A 22,634-nucleotide genomic window follows, 5' to 3' on the forward strand; every position below is an offset into this window, starting at 1 on the left:
AATAGAATATTGCTCGCATGGAACCAAGGTTAGTCGTGGGTTTTTTTGCAAGCCCAATAGGCAGGTTTAATGTTATCCTTCATTTTGTTCATACTCCTTTTACCTGTGCCGACAATTTAAAAGTTGCAAGGTAAAGATTTTTAGGGTTGATTTTATACATTCTAACTAGTTTACACAAGTTTTTTTTCTTAAGCTTAATGGTACATTTTGTACATGTGCCCTAAATTTAATGTTTTTGTCAAATTCAAATCTTGAAATCTTTATTCTACTCATTATCGCCTTACAGTGTAATCATTCTTTCACATCTTCCTATATCATAACCTAAAAAATGAGTCTAAAAAATGTACTTGATAAAAAATTTGAGCTCATAATTGCCACATCTTCAAGCTCTCTCGGCAAACTTTGCCTTGCTGCAGAATTAACCTGAATTCATTGAGATCACACAGATGAACATTAACAAAGAGCAACAAAAAAAATGGAAGGAAAAAAGCTTACATCTAGGCAATCACTAATGAATGAGAGAAGAAAAAAAAAACATTATTGAAGAGTTCATTAAGTCTACAATGAAATATATTTTAAAACCAAATCTCATACCAAAAAAAATCTGATATTGTATGAAAGAACTATTAGCAGACATGAACAAATATTACTATGTCAGAGCTTATCTTTACCTCAAACAAAGACTGAATGTAGATTGTAATCAAGCTTTACTCTTAATGTTTGTTTAGATTAGCTGAATACTTCACAAAGGTACAGGAACAATGACATTCACGTCATTCACAAATCATTCATGAATGATATGTGAATGACAAATGTTTTATGTACATGTATCATGTTTGACATTAGGTCAGAATATGAATTATGCCAGACTTGTGGATTCCTAGTAAATGATTTATGCACACAATTTTTTTCTTTAAGATTTTGTATAAATGAATTGTGCAAAATGCAACTCTTTTCCCTATAAATGCAGTCTCTCTCTTTCTCCCTCTCTCCCTCTCTCTCTCTCTCCCTCTCTCCCTCTCCCTCTCTCTCTCTCTCTCTCTCCTTCCCCCTCCCCTCCTCCTTCCCCCTCCCCCTCCCTCTCTCTCTCTCTCTCCTTCCCCCTCCCCTCCTCCTTCCCCCTCCCCCTCCCTCTCTCTCTCTCTCTCTCTCTCTCTCTCTCTCTCTCTCTCTCTCTCTCTCTCTGTTTCTGGAGGGAGACCATTGAATATTTGGTCTCCCACACATTTGCTTAAATACACATTCCTGGGATTTTGCCAGTACTTTATTCCCCGTAGGGAAAGCTAAAAATAACCGGCCAGATCTAACATTCCATGACAAACACAGCTGATCAGTCAAATGGAACACAATTCTGCAAATACTACAAATAAAGAAGTGCTATTATGACCTGCACAATTGAAATGTGAGCTTGTTGTGCGTGACCATGCAAACTCGGCAAATAGAATCAGTTTGCAGTAGCATACACAAGGGCACTGACAAGATAATTCTTCTGATTGTTTGTATAATCCCTGGGATTTTTGGGTCAGGAAGGACAAATCCAATGCTAATCCATACCACAATGAGTTATTTTAAGGAAAGAAAACCAATTTTATTATTATTTAAATGTCACAATGTAGCCTACAGTGTTTATGTATTATCTGCAAGGGTGAAATATCGAAAGTACATGGTACATGTATGTTACATTAAAGATAAACTTGAGTTCTGGTAAATATACAAAATAAATTCTTACAGAATCCAACAAAACTTACAGTGAATGTTCAAGATTACAAATAAATGTCATGTGCCAAACAATTTTGGTAGAAAATGTATAGTGGCTGAGTAATGAGCATAGAAAGATAAGGTAATCCGGGTAATAAGTACATATAGGCTCGACACCATGTGCTTAACACCGGTCACTACCGTTATGTGCAAATGGGAGTTGTGGTTTTTATTGAAGATGATGCCCAGTAAGTTTCTGTGCATTTGTTTTCATTTCACTGGTTCAAACAACCAATCTACTGCAGAATAAAAAAATCCAGAATAAATTATAGCAATTTTCTCTCAAAATACAACTCACATACCAGAGCTAAAGGTTAGCTTGAACATGCACAGTGTACTTATTTAGAACTGACTGTAACTACTTAAGATATTTATATTCAAATAAAGCTATAACAATGATGCAGGAAATTTGTCTAAATGGTTGTCTTCTTCTTCTCAAATCAAAGCAAAAGTTCATAAAGTTCAATTAGGTTAAATTGAGCAGTATGTATATCTCTGTGTACCTAATCTATAATAATTGACTGTTTACTTTTCATGTGTGAAAGCAAATATGATCTTACTCAAAAGTAAATTTTCAATGTTTTGTAGTCCTCAAATAAAAAACATTTTGATCTTGAAGTTCATGCTTGAAGTATTTTTCTTTCTTTTTTAATGAAATCACAGCTAATGATGTACATGTAGGGTATTATTACATGTGCAATGTATGTAGGATACATTGCAATTTATGACAGATTTGTGTAATGTAGGATTAGCATACAATCTTTAATATAAACAGTAAATTCTTTTCAAAATGAACAAATCTTTGTTTATTATTTGGTGTCTGCCCAAGTTAGAGGTTTTTAAAACTATTATTTAGCTGAAATAATGTAAAGGTGAGTTTTGATAATGTGCATGTAAAAACATAGTGAATTTCATCTCTACTATTTTGCAGATACAAATAATGCAGAACAGATGTGAATCACAATTTTTTAAACCAAAATGAAGAACCAAGATTTGTTCATTTTTAAAAGATATACAGCTGTTTATCCAAAGTGGAGAAATGAAAAAGATTTACTTCAAAATAGAAATTACGCTCAAATAGCTTCCTAACGGTCATTTCCAAATATAGAAAGCTTGAAAAACAAGCTGATTGTGGCTTTATTGCATTCCCCATCAATCATAAACCTAACAACCCTTTTATCATCTCGATCATCTAACCACAAACCACTTCCTCAATAATGGAGTGTGATTACAACACGTCTATTAATAGCACAGATGCATACACTGAAGAGCAATAAGAGATGCTGATTACTAAACAGGTTCATCTGTATACAAATTTACTATTGATGCAACATGCAGTATTAAATCATATAATACATGTACATGTACATGTACATCTATATGACAGTTTCTAACAGTATTTTTTGACATTTACCTATTTTAGTTCCTTCTTAGAGCTACAAATTTGTTATTTTAATTACTTATCATTCCTACTTATCATTCCTAAGTTTCATTTGAGGGGTTCAAAATTGTACAAGCATTGATTTTTAGTGGACACCTATGTTTCCAATATCTATTCCTTAATCATTGTATAAATGATTATAATTGATTTGTAATGTTTTGTTGGAAACAGAAATAGAATTGAATTAAATTGAAATGACATTTAATATGGAATGATGCAAAAGATTAGTATGGAGCCCTGCTATTTGTGAGCTTTATAATAAAACCTTCCCTGAATCAAATAAATTCTTCTTTTTGATTCCTTGCGTACATTAAATAAATTCTTCTCTTTGATCCCTTGCAGAAATAGATATCAAAAGAGTAGGTACATTATTTACCAACTGTCTGATCATGAGTCAATACACAAAGAAGATAAGTAAGATGAGTAAACAGACTATATGCAGACAAGTTGACTCTGATCTACGGATGCGGATTCTAAGCGATAAGCAGGTCATGCAAGGTCAATATTGTGTTGTAGTTCCTTCTCAAGTATTTAAAAAGGAGGTGAAGAGTTGTGGTACAGTGGTTCAATCATTTGACTTCAATCAAAAGGTTGAGGGTTCAATTCTCAGCCTGCTTCTAAAATTCTTTGGCAAGCCTTGAATCAATGATTGCCACTCTTGACCAACATCTTAAGGGTTACCCTAGATTTGATGGAACTCTATATCTTTGGCCACTAGGTTACGACCAGGATAATGCCACAAAATTTCAAAACATAGGCCATGTAATGTTCCACTTAGACCGCATGTTGGTAGACAGGGTTGATTTTCAATAGTGAAATTTCTTTCTCTCCCTAGCAGTAAGCACCACATATAGCCTATAACTGCCATGTAGAAGCTGTAAATGCCATAAACATGTGCCATCCTGTATCACAAAGATGGCCACATGTACCTGTATGATGTTCTTACAACTTCACTTTACAGGAAAGTGTGCTTGATTGTTACATAAAAAATGTGACAGCCATCAGTCTCAGAATTTAAATATTGTTAAATCAGTGAACACAACAAAGAAAGATATGATAATAAGTCAAGGATTCAGTAACACAAAGACGTAATTCCATATTTTGCTAAAAATGAGTATTTGATATCAAAATGTTCAGAAAAATGTTGGCTATCCAGGAAACATAAAGACTTAACTCCACCCAACACCCCATTGAAGTCAATGGCTAGTGAAACAAAGACTTAACTCCTTAAGGCCCAAGTGCTCAGTGACACTTAAACCATATCTTTGAAGACTCACCTGTCATTGTATGTATGGAATACAACGGTTACAGCGAATGAGATCTGAGGAGACACAGAATGAATGTTGTATTTCTGTAATCCAGTGTACTTGGCTTGCACTCCTAGCAGAAGATCTGGAGGGGAAAAAAATGTATTTGGTATGTCAATGATCATTTTGGAATCATTTGGACCCAAATTTACTGAGGAAGTTTAAATCTGAACCATTATTTAGATCTCTCTCATGGACTTTATACACATAGTGAATAATATCAGCTCATTTGAAATGAGGACATGTGTTAACTGCGCTTAATATAGTATTGGATTTGTATGTTTAGTTTTTACTTCAAGTAAATGTAAGTAGCAAAACGTGAACAACAGCCTCATCAGACATTTAAACATTGATAATTTCTTCATGAATACTAAGTTAGAATAAGACTTGTATCCTTAACGTTTGGAGCATAATGCATTAGAGGAGAAGCAATATGGAAAGAAAAAAAATAAAAAATTAAAAGAGGAGAGAGAGAAGCTTAAGAGAATAATAATAAAGAAATTTGAAATGAACAAAAAGATAAAGAGCTTAAATAGTAACAGGAAGAAAAATATCAAAATGAAAATAGAGAAAAGATGTCTTGAGTTTAGACTCACCATGTAGCGCAGGTTTATCATAGAAGTTTCCCATGAAGACTGATCTACCAGGATAAGGGTCTTCTTGGAAACGATCAAAGCTGCCTTGCCATACATTAGCTGGTGACACTACGAGGCAGCTATGCTCAGGCATTACACCCTTCACATGATCAGCGACATCGGATACATACAGGCATGAGGATCGCAGTAAGACGCTAGATATATTAGAAGAGAGCGGACATTTATAACTTTCGGTTCTAAATATTCATACAGGCATGATCAAGGAGAAGAGGGGTGACATTCATAAAGGAAAAAGGTTTTACAAATTCCCCAAAGTTGTAGGTTACATTTTGGATATGAAGGGGAGAGATTTTATTTAGAAATCTTACAAACTTCAAATTTTCTATGGAAACTGGCTTTCGACACTACCTAAAAAGGTGGGCCATATTCTGAAAATGAGGTACGTTATCTTATAAATGTATGTAAGTGGAAATGGTGTTGACCATCTCAAGAGACTGCAATTGCACAAGTGCCTATTAATGGTGCTTGTGCAAATATCTCTCTAACATGTGTACTTGTATTGTATGTCACCTATGCACAGCTACATGAATGCACAGAAATTTAAATAGCCAATGACTCACACAAATTTAAATTTGTAATGACTATTAACATACCTAAAAGATAACATACGGTAGGTTAAAATACTACCACAGGAAATATGAATATAATCCCTCCTAATTCACCTTTTTTCCCCTTCTTCTTCTCATTCAATTTCTCATAGTACCAATACATGAATACAAACTCTTTAGAAATTAAAATAGAGCATCAAAATAAATTTATTTTGACAAATTCATCACAATAGATTACAAAGAAACTCTTGAGTGTTTCTAAAAACTTACTTTGATTTTGAGCTGAAACTCTTGATTTCTTTGTCCAGCTCAAAAGCCTTTGACAGAGGTCCTCTCACATCATCTCCGTAGGTCAATCCTGGTTGCCATGGTGATACTGATGCATTAATAACAACCTGCAACACATAGCCCACTGGTGGTCGGGAAAACTGGGAAGAGAAAAGCAAATACTGAACGTAAAATTTGAGGATGATGTCAACACTACATTTAAATTAGCAAAGAAAAAAAAATAAAAATGTTCTTTTATCAATTATAATACAATACCTAATACAGGGCTCGAATTACCCACCGGCAATCGGCAATTTGCCGCCATGCCCCTCTCACTGGCCGGAATGCCCTTTTCAAAATCGAACCGTTTACGGCCACAATATTTCAATCCACAAAAGTTTTGCCGACATTATAGTCATCGTAATCCAACCCGACTTGTAATGTTCAAAAAGGTTTTGTTGCCCCTCCGGCGCTCTAAAAACAATAATAGTCGGCAAGGTTTCGTTGCCCCTCCGGCGCTCTAAAAACAATAATAGTCGGCAAGGTTTCGTTGCCCCTCCGGCGCTCTAAAAACAATAATAGTCGGCAAGGTTTTGTTGCCCCTCCGGAGCTCTAAAAACAATAATTACCGGAAGGTTTTGTTGCCCCTCCGGCGCTCTAAAAACAATAATAGTCGGCAAGGTTTTGTTGCCCCTCCGGAGCTCTAGAAACAAAGATAGTCGGCAAGGTTCTGTTGCCCCTCCGGAGTTCTAAAAACAATAATAGTCGGCAAGGTTTTGTTGCCCCTCCGGAGCTCTAAAAACAATAATAGTCGGCAAGGTTTTGTTGCCCCTCCGGAGCTCTAAAAACAAAGATAGTCGGCAAGGTTCTGTTGCCCCTCCGGAGCTCTAAAAACAATAATAGTCGGCAAGGTTTTGTTGCCCCTCCGGAGCTCTAAAAACAATAATAGTCGGCAAGGTTTTGTTGCCCCTCCGGAGTTCTAAAAACAATAATAGTCGGCAAGGTTTTGTTGCCCCTCCGGAGCTCTAAAAACAATAATAGTCGGCAAGGTTTTGTAGCCCCTCCGGAGCTCTAAAAACAATGATAGTCGGCGAGGTTTTGTTGCCCCTCCGGAGCTCTAAAAACAATAATAGTCGGCAAGGTTTTGTTGCCCCTCCGGAGTTCTAAAAACAATAATAGTCGGCAAGGTTTTGTTGCCCCTCCGGAGCTCTAAAAACAATAATAGTCGGCAAGGTTTTGTTGCCCCTCCGGAGCTCTTAAAACAATAATAGTCCGCAAGGTTTTGTAGCCCCTCCGGAGCTCTAAAAAAAATAATTGTCGGCAAGGTTTTGTTGCCCCTCCGGAGCTCTAAAAACAATAATAGTCGGCAAGGTTTTGTTGCCCCTCCGGAGCTCTAAAAACAATAATTACCGGAAGGTTTTGTTGCCCCTCCGGAGCTCTAAAAACACTAATAGTCGGCAAGGTTTTGTTGCCCCTCCGGAGCTCTAAAAACAATGATAGTCGGCAAGGTTTTGTTGCCCCTCCGGAGCTCTAAAAACAAAGATAGTCGGCAAGGTTTTGTTGCCCCTCCGGAGCTCTAAAAACAATAATAGTCGGCAAGGTTTTGTTGCCCCTCCGGAGCTATAAAAACAATGATAGTCGGCGAGGTTTTGTTGCCCTTACGGAGCTCTAAAAACAATGATAGTCGGCAAGGTTATGTTGCCCCTCCGGAGCTCTAAAAACAATGATAGTCGGCAAGGTTATGTTGCCCCTCCGGAGCTCTAAAAACAATAATAGTCGGCAAGGTTTTGTTGCCCCTCCGGAGCTCTAAAAACAATAATTATCAGCAAGGCTTTGTTGCCCCTACGGAGATCTAAAACAATGATAATCGGCAAGACTTTGTTGCCCCTATGGATATCTAAAAACAATAATTATTGGCGAGACTTAATTTCCACTATGGAACTCCTAAATTAATTGGCGGGACTTAATTGCCGATACGGAGATATGAAAGAATGTCTTCATCAAAATGACTGAAAAGTGTGGAACAAAAACCGTAATGACTCAGGCTTAGTTTGTCAATCCATCCTTTTTATTTGGACCAATCAATATCGGGAAGTTTTGTTTACCCATCGTTGGTTCAACATCTTCACTTCGCGTTGTGACCTTTTTTGGTGCGTTTTCACAGTTTTTAATCAGTGAAAAACTTGGATTTTTCTCGGGAGGAGGGTCTGGAATTAAATCAGAAAAGGATTAAGAGTCGAGATAATGGTACATAGAATCGTCTTCTTTCCCATACGTTTTCATTAAAACGTCATAGCTTCCGCCCATCGCGCGGGAGGGGTGTGAATTGAGTTCAGAAAAGGATTAATACTGGTAGTCGAGATCAGACGAATCGTCTTCTTTCCCTAATAATTTATTAAAAACGTCTAAGCTTCCGTGCTTCCCTTGGAATTCAGAAAAGGATAAAGAGTCAAGAACGGTACAACGGATCGTCTTCTTTCTCTAATAATTCAATGAAACGTCAAAGGGGGAAACTCCCCACTCCCTCCAGCTCCCCCCCCCCCCATTTTTTTTTTGAAAGCATTTTAAAGAGAAATAGAAAGAAAGAGAGCAAGAAAGAAAAATAGTTAACTACCAGTTTCTCAACAAAATAAGGTATCAAAAATTGCTCATCTGACCGTAATTAAACGCCTAAATTAAAACCCCTGAGCTTCCGGGGGCTCTGCCCCCGGGACCCAACCAAGGGCCCTTTGGCAGGCCCCTTGATACTCATCTGACTACAATTTAGTGCCTAAAACCCTTGATCTTCTAGGGGCTCCTCCCGCTGGACCTCACGCCAATCAGTGTCCTGCCAGTGTCACAAATAAAGTATAAAAATATGTTCATCTGACCGTAATCAAATGCTTAAACCCCTGAGCTTCCGGGGGCTCTGCCCCCTGGACCCCACTGGATGCTAATCTGACGGTAATGTAATGCTTTAAACCCATGGGCTTCTGGGGGCTCCACCTGCTGGACCTCACGCCAATCAGTATCCTGCCAGTGTCACAAATAAGGTATAAAAATATGTTCATCTGACCGTAATCAAATGCCTGAAACCCCTGAAATTCAGGGGTTTCCGCACCCTCGACTCCACCAGGGGCCCTGAGGCGGGCCCCTGAATGCTTATCTGACCGTAATTTGCCTTCAACCCATGAGTTTCCGGGGGCGGATAAGGTATCAAAAGATGTTCATCTGACCGCAGGCACGTAGCCGGGGGGGGGGGGGGGGGCAGTGGGGGCGCCCCCCCCAAAAAAAAAGCCAAAAAAAGAGGGAGAGAAAAGGAAGAGGACGTATGAAGAAAAAGGAGCAGACAAAAAACATTTTTGAAATTCAGACAAGGATTAAGAGTCGAGAACGGTACAACAAATCGTCTTCTTTCTCTAATGATTTAATGAAACGTAAAAGCTTCCGCGCTTTGCGCGGGAGGGGGAAAACTGTATTCATGCAGACGAGGATTATTTTCGAGAACGGTACAACGAATCGTCTTGTTTCTCTAATAATTAAATTAAATGTCAAAGCTTCCGCCCTTCGATCGCGCAGGAGGTGGGGTAACTGAATTTAGACAAGGATTAAGAGTCGAATGCGGTACAAGGAATCGTCTTCTTTTTCTAATGATTTAATGAAACGTACAAGCTTTCGCGCTTCGCGCGGGAGGGGGAGGGGAAAACTGAATTCAGACGAGGATGAGGGGTCGAGAACGGTGTAACGAATCGTCTTCTATCTCTAATGATTTAATGAAATGTAAAATCTTCTGTGCTTCGCGCGCGCGGATTGGGGTGGGGGGAATTGAATTCAGACGAGAATTAAGAGTCTAGAACGGTAGGCTACAACGAATCGTCTTCTTTCTTTAATGATTTAATGTATTGTAAAAGCTTCCGCGCTTCGCGCGCGCAGATGGGGGGGGGGGAACTGAATTCAGACGAGGATTAAGAGACGAGAACGGGACAACAAATCGTCTTCTTTCTCTAATGATTTAATGAAACGTAAAAGCTTCCGCGCTACGCGCGGGAGGGGGAAAATTGTATTCAGACGAGGATCATTTTCGAGAACGGTACAACGAATTGTCTTGTTTCTCTAATGATTTAATGAAACGTACAAGCTTCCGAGCTTTGCGCGGGAGGGGGGTGAATTTAGACGAGGATTAAAAGTAAAAAACGGTACAACGAATTCTCTTCTTTCTCTAATGATTTAATGAAACGTAAAAGCTTCCGCGCATTGCGCGGAAGGAGGGAAACTGTATCCAAACGAGCAGGCACGTACGCAGGGGGGGGGGGGGGGGTTGGGGCGTTATGTCTGTATTTTGGAGCAACACCCCCCCTCCCCCTTATTTTGTGATGTTTTTTTTAATTTTTTTTTTAATGAAACACACAAAAAAAAAAAATTATGCCAATGGCTGATCTAAAAAAGGTGACCTCACCACCCCCCCCCCCCCCCCCAACGGGAACAAAATGTCAAATTTTCAAATTTCGAGACCAAAAAAAAAAAAAGTGTCCTCTTACCCCCCCCCCCCCCCCCGCTTATTCAGCGGCTGGCTGAGTCGTTGCGATTTGTGGCCCCCCCCCCCCCCAAAAGAAATCCTGGATCCGCCCCTGGGCACACATATCCCCCCCACCTTGAAAAAAATGACGTGAGGGGATTTTACGCGCACTTTCCACGTTGGCCTTAGTGCCCCATAGGATAGATTTGTGCCCCTTTCAGTGGATTTGTGCCCTCTCAAAAAAGTGGCCTTGACCCAAATTTGATGTAATTCGAGGCCTGCCTAATACACACAAAAACTTCTGAAAGCACAAATCAATAAGTATACATGTCTGTTGTACATATAACAGATTAAATCAAAGACCACTAAAAGTCAACTGTTTAAATTCTTAAAAATCCCCATTCATTACACCTCACTATTCATTTAACATCCATTCCCCAAACATTATGAGAGAAATAAGTCAAAGTACACCTGATATCAGTTTGCTATTTATGTAGGAATGTATTTATGATGTCAGTCATAATAATGTACTTGTTATGAATGGAATGGTCTTGACTCATTCTTGTTCAATATTAACTTTACACCCTTTTGGCTATCAGCATACAATATCATGTTTATACCTGTGTTTATATTTAATACCAATGGGTAACATATTTTTGTATTATTAGTTTATTATGGACAATAAAACTTTACTCTTGAATCTATTTTGAGATATGCTGAGCTTTTTTTGCTTTTTTGTTTTGCTTTTTTTCCAGTAACCACCTCAGCGACGAGAGAAATTGTTCACTGAGAATTACTTGAAGACATACATTTGATTTAACTTCTTATCAGGAAGGACAGTGACGTTAGTCATCAGACAGTGTATGGGTTCCTCTCTTCTGAAAATGAATTTCTAATAACAACTAGTCGATGAATCAACAATGAATCATTCCAGTCATACAGTAATCATAGTAACAATTAATATTTGAATATCACTTTACCAAACTAGAGTAACTAGACACAATTCAACTACATCTAAATCAATGTGTACAAAGCAAAGTCCACTGGGTAAGTGTCCCCTTCTGAAGGGCCAGAATTACCAATATGAGAAGATCAAAGGTCATCTATTTCCTGTTAGTATCATAAACATTTATGCACTGAGAATAGATAGTAAAATGATAGAAACATGTGGATAAAAAAGAAGTACATCTCCACATGTGTGAAACAGTGGAACCATGCCTCACCTCTCCCCCTCCCCCACCCACCCTTTCTCTTTATCTCTCTCTCTCTCTCTCTCCCTCTGTCTCAATGCTATTTCTTCATTCATCAAATGAAAACATCTATACTTTGTTTTACTTTACACATTTCTGTTCTTTTTTAAAGGTGTCCTATCTAGCAAACAAATAAGAAATACACGATAGAAAGCGGGAGAAATACAGAGAAAAACAGAAAGACAAACAGTGAAAATGAAGAATACGTACATGTATTTACATTCTTTTTGCTGTTTATAACAACTCAATCACATTCAAAAACCTTAGTAATGAAAGTGGATTGTCCATGCACCACTACAATCTAAAAGGAAAGAGATAATAAATTCTACTCTAAAACCTGTTTAAAGACAACCAAAACAAAAGGGTAAAAAAGATAAGAGTTGTGACTATAGACAAATTTAGATACCAAAGCTTCTATCTTTTTCATAGAGGGTGATAAGTAACCTAACTGCTACAGACAGGTGTCCTGTATAGAGAAGTGACCACTATTGAAATTGAAAAAAGACTATTATGTTAGAATGCTCACCCATTGTGGTCTTTTACTGTGGTCAATGGCAGTCTTGTTATCAGGCAGCTGTTTGGTGTAGAACTTTCTCGCTGTGTCCGGGAAGCCTTTCAGAGGTGTAGTGTACTGATAGGGTGCCGTCAGTGTCAGGGGAACAGCGAAAAAGCATGGAAGACTGCACACAAATAGAAAGAGAAATGAGATAGACTGTGAAATGTGCAAGGAAAATTGGTTGTTTTTATATTTGATAAATAGAAAGAAAGAAAGGAATCTACATGTATGTGCATGGTTAATAATTCCTTACAGTTGAGAACTAGATTCTTGACAAAGATCAAGCTCACCTTACTTCTGTCTTCTAATATAATCAATAACTTGAAAACAACCCCCTCTATAAAAGTGCACACAGACCTTATTTGATCAGTGCTACAATATATGCATAACAAGGCAAACCATTCAAATTAATAAAAGTCTGTTTACACTTGAATCAAATCAATATAGCAAAGTAATACAATACTCTAATCTTAAATATTTCCTGAAAGCATAAAGAGGGAGTGAATATCTATGCCAAGAAATATGAAAATTATTCCTATTACGGCGTGTACCCATTTTCTTGAAGGTTGAGTTCTGGGAAGAGGTGAAAAATAATTTGTGAGAGTTATCATTGTTATTAAGCAAGTGTGGAAGAACATCAAATAAAAAATGTTCCCTGAAAAGCAAGGCTCTTCAAATGCCTTAAAATTCTAAATATGGCATGTAACAGCATAAACATCGGGATGGATTTTTATGCCACATGTTTGTGTAGTCCCATATACATGTAGATATTTCTGTGTACAGTGCTTGTAACATTCCCAAGACTGGGCCAAATTTCTTATCATTTTGATGATTCCAGAACCTTGTAGTACACACCAATACTAGATGATCAACCTTTTCTGATCGATTCCACAACGTTTCTTTCACAATCCAATCGCATGACCAGAACTCAACTTTATCTTTAAACTGACCTGCACAGCACAGCGATGACCACTGAGAAGACGATGAGAGCTATCGGGTAGTTGGAACAGAAGAGGCCATAGTTGTAGAACATTCTGGACACCATCTCCCGCATCTTGCTGACCATCCCATACTCAGCAGCCTCCCCCATCTCAACCATGTGTAGATCTCCCTACTCAGTGGTGAGGACTTGAGGGGGGTCCTGAGGGACAAATGGGTCCGAAGGTTTCCTCGCAAAGTGACAACTGTTGATCACTTTCTTACTGGTCCCTGTCAAGCAAATGTCAGAAAGAACTCATGTTGAAGTAAAATGTAAGAATAGAAAATTAAAATAAAGATTTGGGTCTAATATAAATACACAAGGAAGAAATTCTTTGAAGTTTGAACAATTTGGATAATATCCATACTTTCACATATTATCATCTTTGATTTCTACAATTACTTTCTGAGAAGAGTTCTAGTTCTCTGGGGTTGGACAAATGCTGTGATGCAATGAAGCGCTACTGTGTGGAGTGAATGATGGTTTTTAATTTCATAAAATTTGCATCGGCACAGACTTTGATTTCATCATTTCTTCCTTAGCCTCCAACATCAAGCGATTCACTGCTTCATCCTCGAGCGCCGCACTTCAACTCTTCTAGTCCGAGAGCATCATCATCTTCACGAGCGTCCGCTACGACATCGCTTTCTTCACGGCTCTTCTTCAGCCACTTCAACAAAGTCGCGTTTCCGCCTTCAAGCCTCCGCTTCATCATGGTGTGAGGCGTGCCCCTTTACTTGTCATCACCCGGCACCCGCCATCATTTCCATTGGACTTTCGACGTCATTTCTACTTTGTCGAAAGCTTAATTTATTCACTGCATTTATTCATGTCCATCTCATTTAGTACAAGACCAATTTATCTTCGACTACATGTACATTTGCTCATTGTATTTAAATAGTAGGGGCGCCACGAAGAAGAATTACACACAAAACTCGCGCATGCTCAATGCGCTCTTCTGTTCGCTCAAGCCCGACTGACGTCATTTTTCATTCACAAAGTGCTAGCGTCACGATGCTCGTAGTTGATTGGGTGTTTACTCATTTCATTTGCATATTTTCCCACAATGTTAAACCTAGTATTTCTGCCTGCGACTTCTCGATTACGTTGATATCAAAGTAATCAAACTCGTTATATTTCCATCCCGACTTCGATTTTTGAATAATTTTTTTCGCCATCGGTGTCATCGATATTTCTAGGTACATTCAGCAAAATCGTATGGTGGTTCTTTGTTTCGGTAAGTCATATTTTTTGATGATTTCGTCAGAAGTTTTTGTAAAGTATATGTATGTGTAGACCGAAAGCTTCAGTCTCTATAATCGTCGGTTGTTCCACTGAGACTACGTCTGGCTCCACTAGACCTCCGGTTATAGAGACTGAACGACTGCCTATGCCAGCCTGTGTTGAACTTATTCCGCTAGATTTTAGCCGCTAGGCCCCTCCCACAAACTTGCCACGGCCGTATTGTTATGCCCCCAAAATCCCCCAAAATGTCATTTTACCTCGTTCATTTCCAATTTTAAATTAGGCCTAGGCTATTAATACATCGGTTCCACTTACTAACTTGATTGATATAATCCGTTTAATGGTCCCTTTTAAGGAAATTATCGGTCAAAATCGACATCCATGTTGAAAATCTTGCAAGCCGTGTTAAACTCTCGCTGCCGTCAATCTCATCCCTTCTAGTCTACGCCGAAGGCAAAATGATTATGAAGGAAAAACTGTGATAACGCCATTACGAACGTGTAGATGGCGCACAAGTGGCAAGTTTGTGGGAGGGGCCTAGCGGCTAAAATCTAGCGGAATAAGTTCAACACAGGCTGGCATAGGCAGTCGTTCAGTCTCTATAACCGGAGGTCTAGTGGAGCCAGACGTAGTCTCAGTGGAACAACCGACGATTATAGAGACTGAAGCTTTCGGTCTAATGTATGTGTAGGTTGAAGTGTGTGTAAAACTACGTGCAAATTTTATGTGAGCGACATGAGTGTGTAGAGAGCGACATCATTGAAACCACATGTACACTGAAAGTGTGTCTTTGGTCGCTATTTTTTGCTTGGTGTTCGGTCTGTGTTCGGCGTGGCTAGGTCAGGCCAGGCTGCTCGCCTGTCGAGTGTAGTGCACCAGGTACAATACACCGTGCACAGTGTAGCGAATCGACCATGCCTCGCAGCTAGCAGACAAGCGAGGGTCGCGCGATCAGCCAATCAGCAGCGCGTATTTCCGTTCACTGAGTTGGATAGGGGATTCTTCTACGTGGGCGCTGGTCCGAGAATGAAGATGTCCTCGTAAAAGTGGACAACTTGTGTCCAAAAAAATAAGGATCGTCCGCGAAATGCGGACAGTTTTTCATCGACACCCTGCGGGCTTCGGGTCCCCGAAACGCGCGCTGGCGATGCAAAAACCGGTTTCGCATAAGAAAATAACCCCAGTTCACCGTCTACTTTTATGTGTTGTCTGTCCTTCCTAGGATTTATTGCTCATAACATGAAAGTCTCTGTACAACGTGCGGATCGGAAATATGAAATTTTTGCAAAAATGCAGACGATCCTTGCTTGATTGCGGAAGCATCTGTCGCGTTTACAACAAAGACGATCCTTGGTTATTCTCGGACCAGAGCCCTTGTGTATTCAGTGAACACGCCATTTGCAAAACAATCACATTTACAACACCACCTCACACTGGTAATTCTACACTTTCATAGACATTGTTACTAGATCTAATTAATAATCTGAGCTGACTCTGTTCTGCCAGACTTGGATTGGAGCCCTCGCGCTCGCCCGAGTACAAACTACAACCGTCGAGCCGGGAGATTCCCGGCGCGCAATCCCGCTCTGGCTTCGTCCCTAAGTAACAAAGTCAATCAATGGACATTCAAATGTTTACAAGCTCCGTTAGGTCTGAAAACGAACCGTGAACTAATGATGATAATGATATTTTTCATGTGATATAAATCCGTATTTCATTGCTATATACTGCACTCACCAAATATATCCCAAAGTGAAGTAATTTCAGTAAATTCAGTCATGCGACACACCTTTTTTTCCCGAAAAAGAAACCATTAGCCGCCATAACAGAAACATGAAATGGAATAGCGCCAGCTATCGGTACAGTCGAAACATATCTCACTTCTAAAAGTTAGCTAAATAATTATTAGTAGAGACTGTAGCGTAATATAATAAATAGTCACTAGGTAGTCACCCCTTATCCATTAAAATTTGACCCCTCAAAGTTAAGTTATTGAGACCATCTAACTCACTGACAAAAAAGGTTTGTTTGACTGACAGTAGATTTAATGTCGGATTCAGCCCCAGAGCCGCCCCCCCCCCCCAAGTGGGTTGGGGAAGTATAAGTGGGAGAAGAGTTAGCATTTATATAGCATTTGTTTGTAGGGCAACTTGTAGAACGGACCCTTTGTGACCAAGTAAATGAACAATTTTTTTCTTCTTCATAAATGCTCATTGATGTTAGGTGAAAAAAAAGTCCGCCATCATACAATGATACAATTTTTGTATCTACATGCTCATATCTTTAGTCGGGGCTATGATGGGGAAACATTAGTTCTTTCTTTTCATCATGAATTATATAAATTCAAATGCAATTACTTTTTATTTATTCATATATAGGCCGAAATTAGCGAAAGGGGTAATAAAAAATGTACTGTACTATGAGCACTTTTTATAGAATCGTTGGAGTATGCTAAATGCTTGTTTATTTGGCGAAATATCTTTTTCCTGATGGACAAAATAAAAGCAAACAAAACTAAACCATAATAATAATGATAATAAAATGCACTATCAAACATGGAAACTTGAAAAAAGAAATGAGTCTAATTATAATATTTTTTTTTAATCCATAATTTAAAGATATAAAAACTAAAAAGTTATAAAAGGGTCGACGATTTTTTTTTTTTTTTTTTAAGAAGCTGAACGTAACAACTTCAGTGTTGGATACGGTAATGTAAATAGGCTAGTACGATATATAACATTTTAAAATAATATAATTCATAAGCCCCTACAAATGTAAAATTGTATTACCATTCAGAAAAGGTTGCTACGATCTTATATATTTACCCAACTTTATCAAATAAAACTAAACGGGCAGCCTTGTTCTCTCAATCCTCCCATAAAGTCATGCACTGTCCAGTGTCCACCACAATTCCATAAGGAGTATTTTGGAGGGTCATCTATCAAGTACCAAAGAAGGAGCAATGTTACCCCAGAAGGAGCACTTATAGATGGAATCTTCTTCACCGTGATGTCGGGAAAAGAGGGTCAAACGTGGTTTATTTCTAATTTGATACCTGTGATTTGCAAATTTTGCTGAAATGACATGTTTTCCGATTTTTTTCTTACTTTTGCCAATTATGCCAGAGGTGGCACTCCCGATGGGGGGGGGGGGGGGATGGCACACTTTTTCAGATACCCGGCCAAAGTGCCCCTTTTGATATAGGACAAGTGCCCCTTTTCTAGTAGTAACTGTCCTCTTTTCGGGTGCGAGAAATTCTTCTTTTCACCTCTGATATGTTTGCCCATTTTCATTTTGACTCGTGCCCCTTTTCCTTTTTAGTAAGTGCACCTTTTCCTTTGTTATAAGAACTCTTTTCCCTTTTTATATAACCCCTCCTCTTTTTCGAAATGATCGTTTTAAATATCTGATAAATGCCCCTTTTAAAAATCTGCTCGGTGCCCTTTTCCATCAACAGATTCTCTAGTTCCATTCTCACAAGTGCCATTTTTCATCTCTGTTGAGTGTCCCTTTTCAGGTGCAATAAGTGCCATTTTCACTTCTGATAATTTCCCATTTTTCTTTGACACGAACACCTTTTCTTCTCTAATAACTGTCCTTTTCCCTTCTGATAAGTACCTAGTTACCTTTCCCCGTGACATGCACCCCTAATTCAAGGCGAATAAGAGCCCCCTTTTCTTTAATTTTCACTATATTTTCACTTTTTACTAATAAAAGAACTTTTCAGTCTTTCTTCATTAGATTGTGTTTAATACTTATCATGGTTTGTTTTTTGTCTTCCTTATAAGATGTAATTTTTCAAACTGCATTTGCTTGAATAATGTTCCCTTCGCTCGCTCGAAAATTAATATTCAGACCATCGCATCCATCTGCGAAGTATGTTGCTTAAGCAGTATCTTGTAACATTACCACATAGAGAAAGAAACAAATATTGATGTCATCCCTGCTATAGTAATCACAATCATGACGACGTAGGGGTATATATATATTATATAGGCCTACCAATGTCTAAAAATGGTGCTTGTGTTTTTAGTGATGTTTCCCCTTGTAGTTGCCCCATTTTTTCTTCCAAAAAGTGCCCTTTTTTGTTGGTGCCCCCCCCCCCTATTTTGGAAGACGCTCCGCCGCCCTTGCATTCTGCTACTTAATTGGTGGTGATGCGGACCCCCAAAAGTGTTTGCTCAGTACGCCACTGGGAGTGGAAGTCACGGCAAAAAAAAGAAAGAAAAATAGAGCGGGCATAAGAGGCGATTATAGAGAAAAGGAATGCAAAAAATCCTCTTTTGAAGAGAACTGTGGATGAAATCAAGAAACATGGCACAACCTCACCGTATCATAGAAGGAGAATTTCTGCAAAGATAAATGGTAACTAAAAAAAAACACGGGGAGTTTTATAAGATCTCTTTCATTTTTCGTTTGATGGTTGTAAGACACCATAAAGTTCGGGCAAGCCATTATTTCAACAAAATCATCTCAGCTCCGAGCCGTTGTAAGTAAAATTCCCCTTAATTTATCTCTTTTTTTAATCCTAAAAATACTGGCGAATGATCATATATGATTAAGATATTTCAGACTCCATAGGCTAAGTTAGGAATTAGTAGTTTAGTGTTTTAGGGAGAGTTGAACGGGTGACCGCTTTTTATTTTGTGAGTGAACTTTTCAGAGCAGGAGGGCTAGTATAACGAGAGCGAAGTAGCCGCGCCTGCCGCAGCTACAGGTCCAGGGTCGGCACTCGGCAAGGGCTCCGCCAACCCCACACTCGCGCACTCGGTAATCGCAATTGTTGTTTCTCGTTGACAATAGAAAGTTGAATCAATATGCCATCAGCGGCGTCGCTAAAGGGAGGGTGTGGGAGGTGCGACATCCCCCCCTCCCAACCCATCAGTCAGGATATTGTCTGTAAAATTGTGCTGCTACTTTAGCTAGATTGCTAGAGGCTTTTTGTAGAGCTGTTGGTAGGCAAATTCATGCAAAAAAATATATTCAAAAAATTGACTTGAAAACACATCAGACAATTAGTCTGAACCGAGTCAGGAGCAGATTTGAAGAAATTATATTTTTAAATGTTGTAAAACCAAAGATATAAGAAGAAAACTGACCAAGTATCTGTACTAAAAATCGTACATGCAAAATTGGTCGTACACATTCGACAGCTCTAAATGACGCGCACGGTTGCGTTACGTGCGTTCTCAAATCCAAAATCATACCTCACACACACACTCTCACCATACCGCGAATGGTCCGTCGTGGGGAGCTAGCCGGCTGAGAGTTTGCAGCGATACCAACGCAGCTTCGGAGCTCCGCAGCGCGCCATTTTAGCGGGACTCGGAAAGGTTCGCGGTGGGAAGGCAGCGGCCTAGCTTTTTGCCCAAACAACGCTAGATCGGCTGCTGGCAAAATGAAAATAACTACGATCGAGAACATCGTCGGTTTCTTAACTTTTCAGTGAGATAATTCTGAATTCTAATTGAGACTATATAATAAATTAAATCGACAAAGAAACCTCGGTAGAACTCTTATAACTATACAAAAGCTTGTTTATTTCTTCATTTGACATTTTGTTTTTGACCATTTTTTCGTGCGCGAGTCAATGCAAACTATGTAGAGTCTATTACCAAACTTTCAACACGCAAGGAACGGGGAACACTCGCGGACCTCGTATCAAATTCGTTGCAAAAAAAAAATCAAGGGTGATTTTGAAGCAGTGAAGAATATTGGCGCTGCAATGCGCAGAAATATACTTGAAAGAAACTTAAAAAAATCATACCTGAATTTTCAGAAAATCGTATTTGTATTAGTGTACCTAGATGTGAATTGTTTATAACTCAGATTTTATGAAGATTTGTCGGGAAAAAATGTCAATTTTTTCCGTTTGGTGGTCATTTCTAGGCTAATATTTTAAAAGTTACTTCAGTAATGGTCCCGATGTTTCTCTTATCATACTCGCATGTTATTCCTACATAGATTAAACATAGGATGGTTAAGGGTAAGACCGGATAACATTATAAAAAAGATATATCCTTCCAACCTCCCATATCCAAGTTTTGGGCTGATTATTGCCGACCCACCGCAGCAAGGCCATTCAGATTTTCGTACGCGACCGAAGCGCCCTCTAGTGCCCCATGAATGTGCCTACTGTTGGGGAAAAATGAGAAAAGGGGGAGGTAAAAAATGAGAGGGAAAAGAAGAAGAAAAAAATGGAAAAGAAAGGAAAGAGAAGAGAAGAGAAGAAAGAAATAAAGAAAGGAAGAAAGAAAGAAAGAAAGAAAGAAAGAAAGAGAAAAGAGGAAGGAGAGGAAAGAAAGAAAAGAAAAGGAAAAAAGAAGAAAAAATAGAAAAAGAAAGGAATGAAACGGGGGGGGGGGGGGGTGAAAGAGAGGAGAGAAGGGGGAGGGATAAGAGCCTGAGAGAGAGAGAGAGAGAGAGAGAGGAGGGGTGGGAGTAAGAGAGAGGGGTTATTGGGTGGAGTCGTCTCGTCGAGGGAGCAAGAAAGAATTGCATAGATATGTTGCTGTGTCGGGTCAGCTGTGTCGGTATTCTCGTTCGATCACCTCAATAACAACTCACTTTTGCCATGTACTCAGTCTGCATATAGACAATTCCATAGTACTGAAACTGCACTGCTAAGAATAAAGAGTGATCTATTGATGGCTATGGATTCCCAGAAAGTCTCTCTTTTACTGTTATTAGATCTAAGTAGTGCATTCGACACCATAGATCATTCTTGCTTATTAGAAACTTTAAAGACCTGTTTTGGTATAGATGGTAGTGTTCTTGAATGGATAGAGTCGTATTTGGCGAATAGATATCAGAAGGTCAAAATAGACGATGTGATCTCTGATGATTTGCCAGTGCCTTTCGGAGTTCCACAAGGTTCTCGGCTGGGTCCTTTGTTATTTACTCTGTACACTGCTAATCTCATTTCAAATGTTCGAACAAATTTCCCCGAGATATCATGCCACTGCTATGCAGATGACACACAGCTGTACGTATCATTCAGACCTGATGAACATGCTAAAGAGCGATGTGTCTCACTCCTAGAAACATGTGTTGACTATGTACGTGGATGGATGTTGCAAAATAGGCTCATGCTTAATGATGGTAAAACTGAATTAATGATCATTGGCACACCTAAACAGACATCCAAAATCAACTTGAACAGTGTATCAATTGGAGACTCTGTAATAGAACCATCTGTTAGTGCAAGAAATCTTGGAGTACAGTTCGATTCGAATTTGAATATGAGAGAGCACATCACAAATGTCTGTAAATCAGCATACTACATGATCTATAATCTCAGACGTATTCGTAAATATTTAGATAAGGACATTACGAAAGACATTGTACATGCATGTATTACCAATAAGCTGGACTATTGTAATGGTCTACTGTATGGGATCCCTGACTCTCAAATAGTGAGATTGCAACGGGTTCAAAACACCTGTGCAAGGCTGATCTGTGGTTGTTCTAAATTCACACGGATCACCCCAATTTTGAGAAATCTACATTGGTTACCAGTACGCCAGAGAATAACATTCAAAATCTTGCTGATTGTATATAAAGCACTTCTTGGTCAAGCTCCCACTTATATCAAAGAACTGTTGAATTTCAAACCTAATCAACACAATCGCAACTTGCGCAGTTCCCGAGATACTTTGTTGCTACAGATCCAATCTATCAAAACAAAAATAACGCTAGGTGATCGAGCATTTGCTTGTGCAGCCCCAAAACTCTGGAATAACTTGCCATTTGAAGTCAGGAAATCACCATCTGTAAACGTCTTTAAGTCAAAACTGAAAACACTTCTTTTTAATTAACTGTACCGTAAATCTAAGCATATCAGGAGCTCTTGTAGCGCAGTAGAATATATACCTAATGTTGGATAGTTTCTGCGCTTTATAAATGTACTATTATTATCCTTGTGTAGTATATCAATGCAGAAGTTTGAACCCTGTGAGATGTTTGTCAGTAATCATTGGCCTCTATGCCCCCCCCCCCCCCCACTGAAAAAGGTCTAACAACATATTATTGATCTTAAATTTAATTCAAACAATATTTATATGAATTAAGTTTTAAGATTAAAATCAGGAAGTGAACACCAAGAACTACATGATGATCAATTGTAAATTTGG

At 38.9% G+C, this 22,634-nt stretch overlaps 1 protein-coding gene across 1 annotated transcript in view; it reads right to left on the minus strand.

The window, feature by feature from the left end:
• LOC590265 (sterol regulatory element-binding protein cleavage-activating protein) overlaps positions 1-16,341 on the minus strand; it is a 34,720-nt gene extending 18,379 nt beyond the window's left edge. Inside the window, exons 1-6 of the mRNA XM_030985027.1 lie at positions 16,240-16,341; positions 13,229-13,487; positions 12,249-12,402; positions 5,981-6,138; positions 5,103-5,296; positions 4,477-4,591 (exon numbers count right to left, since the gene is read on the minus strand). Of these exons, the coding sequence (XP_030840887.1) occupies positions 4,477-4,591; positions 5,103-5,296; positions 5,981-6,138; positions 12,249-12,402; positions 13,229-13,377 (770 nt within the window). The 5' untranslated portion in view covers positions 13,378-13,487; positions 16,240-16,341. The remainder of the gene's footprint in view (positions 1-4,476; positions 4,592-5,102; positions 5,297-5,980; positions 6,139-12,248; positions 12,403-13,228; positions 13,488-16,239) is intronic.
• Between the last annotated feature and the right edge of the window lie 6,293 nt (positions 16,342-22,634).

Source organism: Strongylocentrotus purpuratus, unplaced genomic scaffold (assembly GCF_000002235.5).
Source record: "Strongylocentrotus purpuratus isolate Spur 01 unplaced genomic scaffold, Spur_5.0 spur5_contig_835, whole genome shotgun sequence".
In the NCBI taxonomy this organism is placed as follows: domain Eukaryota; kingdom Metazoa; phylum Echinodermata; class Echinoidea; order Camarodonta; family Strongylocentrotidae; genus Strongylocentrotus; species Strongylocentrotus purpuratus.